This window comes from Cupressus sempervirens, chromosome 8, assembly GCF_028749045.1.
Source record: "Cupressus sempervirens isolate cs-2001-9-10 chromosome 8, ASM2874904v1, whole genome shotgun sequence".
NCBI classification, from domain to species: Eukaryota; Viridiplantae; Streptophyta; class Pinopsida; order Cupressales; family Cupressaceae; genus Cupressus; species Cupressus sempervirens.
The window spans coordinates 769562071-769568196 of NC_143125.1; the positions used below are offsets into that span (position 1 = coordinate 769562071).

Genomic DNA, 6126 nt, shown 5'->3' on the forward strand with positions numbered 1-6126 from the left:
TCAAAAATAAGAAAAAAATAGTAAATCATGTTAAAAAATTAAAAAAAAATTATGGTGCACTAGAGGAGAGAGTCTTCTTCAAGAATATGTAATTTTTTTTTAAAAATATGTAGATTTGATGGAAATAGTTTGACGGGAGAAAAAAATTGTCTATTTCTAATAACTTTGACTTTGACCAATTATAACTTCAAAAATATTAGCCAAAATTCAATTTTTCTTTTTCGGTGCACTAGGTATACATGTTAACTCTAACATATTCCAAAATCAAACCAAAATATGAACATTTGCATATATTTGTCTGACAGGAAAAAAACTCTATATTTTTAGTATTTTTAAAAAATTAAAAAATACACTTTAAAAATTCAAAAATAAATAAAATTTTCACTCAATTTTTTAAAAAAAAATTATAGACATAAACTTCATCCAATTTTACACATTTCATTAGTTTACATCATCTTCAAATTCTAAGCACAAATGCCACTTTTATTTCGTTAAAATTGAAGACTTTAAATTCTGATATCACTTCTCTTTTATAAAAGGTGACACAAGTTTGTGCTTTTACCCTGTAATAATAAAGGACCATGGTCCCGGGCTAGACTGGAGGTTTTCTTACCCCGTTCTTTCCTACCAATGCCTATTTGAATGGAGGAACGCTATTGTAATTTAATTTTAATTAATATTATTATGACCATTGACCATTTACCGATCAAAAATAAATAAAAATTTATGAACCAAAAACAACTATTAAATTTACAAAATTATTTCTTTGATATTCATTTATGAATCATCTACACAAAAATGACATAATCAATATTCAATTATAAATTATATAAACCTTAAATGTCTAATTATTATTCAATTATATATAAATTATATATATACATGAAATGACTTATGAAATGACTTAAGATTATCTCCACCCATTCAATAGTATTTTTGTCACATCTAATTAATTTATCTCTACCCATTCAATAGCTTTTTTCTCACACATAATAAGTTCTTTTGAGTTCAAATCATCATTCAAATGAAGCAACTCACAAAAAAATATTAATCACGAGAATTCAAATCTCTAAGATTATCTCAACCTATTTAATAGTATTTTTCTGAGACGTAATTAATTTATTTGAATTCAAATTGTCATTCAAATGAAGAAACTCAAATAAAATATAAAATATTTGTCTGAAAATATAAAACAATTTTTCCGAAATAGAATTTAGAATTTTTTTATTAAATACTTTTAAATTATTAAAAAATTCTTTAAAATTTTATATAAATATTACATACACGGAATAAAATAATTTTTTCTAAATATTAAAAATTTCTAAAAAAAATAACATACATCATATCATAGATAAAATCAATCTAAATTTTAAAATAACATTTTTTTAAAAAATATTTTTTTAAAATTTGAGGAATTTGCTTAATCATATCACCCACAAGTTCAAGTATTCAAAAAACACCAATTTTAAAAACTCCTAAAATAACTTTTAAATATTCAAATATATTTTTAAAACTTCATACTAAAAAACTACAAAATTTGAAAAAACATAAAAAACCATTTACAGTACTTTCATGTACTTTCATACATCCAGTTCGACAGCTACGATTCCATCAACCAGTTCTTCAGCAAGGAGTTCCAATTTCCCTACCCTTTTCCCCATAAAAGCTCTGAAAAAACCATAGTTCTATGTGTCAAACCAGCTCATGGAGATCCAATTTCCTTCATTTTTACCACCACAAAACTAAGATAATCCATGCTTTCAAGTGCCAAAGCATATCCTTACTTACAAAGCCCATTCTTCTCCCATGCCCTTGATTAAGAAGTGATGGAGGGAGACTTGACAACAGTAACAGGGCACACAGCATTGCTGACAACATAATCACTTACACTCCCCAAGAAAACCCTCTTCAACACCCCAAGACCTCTGTACCCCACAACCAGCAAGTTCAAGCCAAGATCAGTGACTGCACTGCACAGCTTCTGCTTTGGGTCACCCCAATAAACCTTCACATAAATCTCCAATCCTTTCTCCTCTGCTGCAATCTTCAGCTCCTCAACCAGTGCAGGTTTCCACTGGATCCCATACTTTCCTGTGACCACAGCCTCCTCCATCTCCCTCAGAGGAATACATGGAGCCCCACTGTCCTGCCACAGGAACCCCTCACCTTCATCAACACCATCACCCTTCACATGTATCACATAAACTTTGTCTCCCACTCTTGTCAGATTCTGCAGTGCCCATTCCAGTGCATACTCTCCATTTGGTGAAAAGTCCAGAGCCACTCCAACTATCTTCTTCCCCATTATATGATCTCCAAACTTTCTGTACCTCTCTGTATGGATAATTTTCTTTAGGGTTTTATGTTCAATCAGGTCCTCTGAGCAATATCTGAAATATGTCAAAAGCAAAACAACTTCAAGAACAGAACTTGGAATGAATTCAATGTGGGTTTGAGTAGAGTTTCATTCAGAGCTCTCACCCAAAAAATCTCTATATGTAATTTTCTTTGGGGTTTCATATCCAATCAGTCCTCTGAGCAACTGAGCAATAACTGAAGTATTTCAGAAGACAAGAAAAATTCAAAAGCAAAAAATCTTCAAGAACAGAACTTGAATTCAATGTGGGTGTGAGTAAAGTTTCATTCAGAGCTCTTACTAACAAAAAAATCTATATGTAATTTTCTTCACAGAGTTTGACATCGAATCAGCCCTCTGAACAATAGCTCAGGTATTTCAAAAGCAAAAAAATAAATCCAAGAACAGAATTTAAATTCAATGTCGATGGGAGTAAAGCTTCCCGCAGAGCACCTAGTGTAGTTTTTCTATACATAAAATCCTCTATAGTTTGATGTCCAATTAGTCGTCTGAGCAATAACTGAAGTATTTCAAAAGCAAAAGAAATACCAAGAACAGAACTTAAATTCAATGTGGGTGTGACTAAAGCTTTACTCACCAAAAACACAATTCTATATGTAATTTTCTTTAGGATTTGGTATCCAATCGGTCTTCTGTGCAATAGCTGAAGTATTTCAAAAGCAAAAGAAACTCCAAGAACAGAAATTTAGTGTGGGTGTGAGTAAAGTTTCATGCAGAGCACCTACAGTAAATTTTCTATATATGATTTCATTTATAGTTTGATGCCTACTCAGTCTATATATAATTTCCTTTATAGTTTGATGTCAAATCAGTCTTCTGAGCAATAGCTGAAGTCTTTCAAAAGCAAAGGAATAAGAACACAATTTAACTTCAATCTAGGTGTGATTTATACTTCAATCAGAGCATGGTGAGAAATCCAGAGCCACACCAACAAGCTTCTTCTCCATTTGATGATTTGGAAGCTCTCTATTCCTCTCTGTCTATGATTTTCATTAGGGTTTGATGTCCAATCAGTCCCCTGAGCAATAACTGAAAATTTTCAAAAACAAAATAGAAAGAACATACCTTAAATTCAATGTGGGTGTGAGTAAAAGCTCCTCCCCATTTTATGATCTCCAAACTTTCTATGCCTCTCTCTATGCAATTTTCCTTAGGGTTTTATATCCAATTAGGTAAGGCCTCTGAGCAAAAACCCAAACATTTCAAAAACAGAAAAACAAACAAAGAACAGAACTTCGCTTGAAAGTGGGTGTGATCGAAACTTCATTCAGAGCACCGACTGAGAATTTCTGCCACGTTTTTGCACTGCAGGATCCTATTTTGAACTGAAATAAGCCCAAAATAGATCAGATTGCAAGTGTCTTAAATTTTCCCTGAGTTTGTTATGCCTTGACACAAATATGCCCAATAAGCAAGGGAGTTTGAAATAGCTGTCAATAGGAAATTTGTGTCTAGAGTAATCGCTGTGGATAATAACAAAGAGCCTACTTCACATGTCAGCAGCCTTCGTATTTTGAAAGATACAGCTGTTAAAGAATCCGACTGTTCATTATCTTGTTATTTCTGTTTGATGAAGGCGATGACACTGTAGTTGAAGAAAATTCAACTCTTTCATTTTCAAGTGCACCAATTTGAGGGGTGGCAACAAATCCATATGATTACTATTAAAGTTTTGGTCAAAATTAGATAAGATTTACGTTTGCCACCGACTTTGTACTGTGATAAATTTAAGATACGTATTTTCAAGTTCAGGAAATTTCCTCTACCAATATGATGACAATGCCACCAATATATATTTAAATATTGCTGACCATTAGATGTCATAAGCAAAAGATACAAAAATAGATTTTAAAAAAATTGTAAAGATAAATGTCAAAAAATTTCTGTCCGCACTGTGGAGGGGAAATATTTTGTTTCATTTTAATCAAGAACTATTAATTTTTACATTCTTAAACTTGATACAGTTGACAGATAGAGAGAAACAAATAAAGTTGAAGGATGAATTTATTAAGAATGTCAAGCTTAATACTTACAATTTTTACTCATAGAAAGTTTTACATCCATCTTATAATATAGTACAACTGCCATATAATAAATAAATGAAATTCCTCATGAAATACTTTACTAAACACTCATGCATTTTAGATATTTTATGATACAAAATATATAGATTTTCAAAGTATTTATAATTTAACAATCTTATTGAATATTAATCACCCTATTCTCAATTAATTTTATAGGCTATCAATTTCTATATTGCTTCATTATCAGTGACTCCTCCGCAATACTATTTACACAATTCAATGATATCTTTGCAAATTCTTTATTGAAGAAAATGTAGTACGCTATCCTTATTTTTATCAGAATCATCTTTATGCAGATCTTGCGGAGTTAAAATAGGAAGAACTTTGCTTCAAGGAATGTCCTCTCATATATCCTCTATAGTTTTTATACAGATATAGTTTTAATTTAATAATTTTGTTACAATTTATAAAATATTTTAATTAATAAAAATATAATATATTTATAGTTTTTTATAATAATTATAATTATAATTTAAATTTTATTTATTAATATAATTATTGATATACGTATAAATATTTTATTGCATATATCACATGATACTATTATATTATAAATAAATCATAATATCTTTCTAATAATAATATATAATAATATAAATATCATTTTTTAGTATTTTTAATTAAATGATAAAAATTATATTAATGAATCATAGTCATCTTAATAATAAAAAAGCTAAATAAATTAACCCAATCAAATTTTAGAAATATATTTTCTAAATATTGTAAGGTTAAAAATCTTGCATCTATGCTTAATAGTTGATTTTGATAGTTGGAAGATAGGAGAATCGTAGATACCTCCCTTTGTAACTTTGGGCAAAAATCAATTAAGAATCAAAATATTAAAATGTGTGAGATTTTTTTTGGATTAAAAATATTTTTTTATATGAGTTTGGAGGGGGTGAAAAGGTAATTTTGGGATTATGTGCTAATTATATGTATGGTTTGTATTTTTAAAAATTAGATAGATTACTATCTATTTTTGAATAAAGTTTGGAGTTAGTAAATCATGGGACAATTCAGCATATTAGCATTTTTAGTAACTTGTGTTTTGAAATAACTTGTTAAAGGTTTTTAAAAATGAAATAATAAAATATTTAGTAGACAAATATATATTATTTATTTTTATTTAAAAATTAAAAAGGAAAATTTAATCAAACAAATTTGTTCAGTAGCAATATGTGTATGTGCATTTTTGTATGCATGTGCTTGTGGTCATGTGTGTTGATGAAAGCATCATAATATTATTGAAAATGTAATTGATATACAACCTAAATAATATCACTACTTTTTCAAAGTCAAATATTGTTATCTTACTTTTATGCACAACATAAATGACATCACAAAAAAATTATATATTTGTTAAATAAGAGCAATATGTTGCAAGAGCATATTGGGTTCTAAGATATCTTGCGTTAGCCAAAAATATTATGTATTTGGTTTGTCAATTTATTTCAGTTTGTTGATCAATTCATCAATCATTTGTTTGTTTGAGTCAACTTTTGTGATGCTCAGAGTATGATCTAAACCTAGTATGGTTCTTATTCCTAGGTTCTTATCTCGTCAAGTTCTTTGATGCTAAAATTGTGATTCATATTGTCTTGGGTAGCATGTCCTTGTCAATTTTCATGGTCATTGGTAGATTTCAATCTAGTGAGAAATCTATGA

The 6126-nt window shown here is 29.1% G+C and overlaps 1 protein-coding gene across 2 annotated transcripts; it reads right to left on the reverse strand.

Annotated features, from left to right (window-relative positions):
• Positions 1-1463: 1463 nt before the first annotated feature.
• Positions 1464-3941, reverse strand: LOC149544687 (universal stress protein PHOS34-like). 2 transcript variants are annotated; one of them, XM_089795250.1, is made up of 2 exons: positions 3443-3941; positions 1464-2390 (listed from the first exon to the last, which is right to left on the reverse strand). In XM_089795250.1, the coding sequence occupies exon 2, from the start codon at positions 2303-2305 to the stop codon at positions 1817-1819; it is 489 nt and encodes a 162-aa protein (XP_089651376.1). In that variant the 5' UTR covers positions 2306-2390; positions 3443-3941; the 3' UTR covers positions 1464-1816. The 2 variants fall into 2 exon arrangements, with proteins under 2 accessions (XP_089651376.1, XP_089651377.1); XM_089795251.1 differs by lacking the exon at positions 3443-3941 and adding an exon at positions 2482-2562.
• Positions 3942-6126: the final 2185 nt, after the last annotated feature.

Bases quoted from the DNA above. Each gene is read 5' to 3' on its own strand.
- LOC149544687 (XM_089795250.1), bottom strand. From the start codon at position 2,305: ATGGGGAAGAAGATAGTTGGAGTGGCTCTGGACTTTTCACCAAATGGA.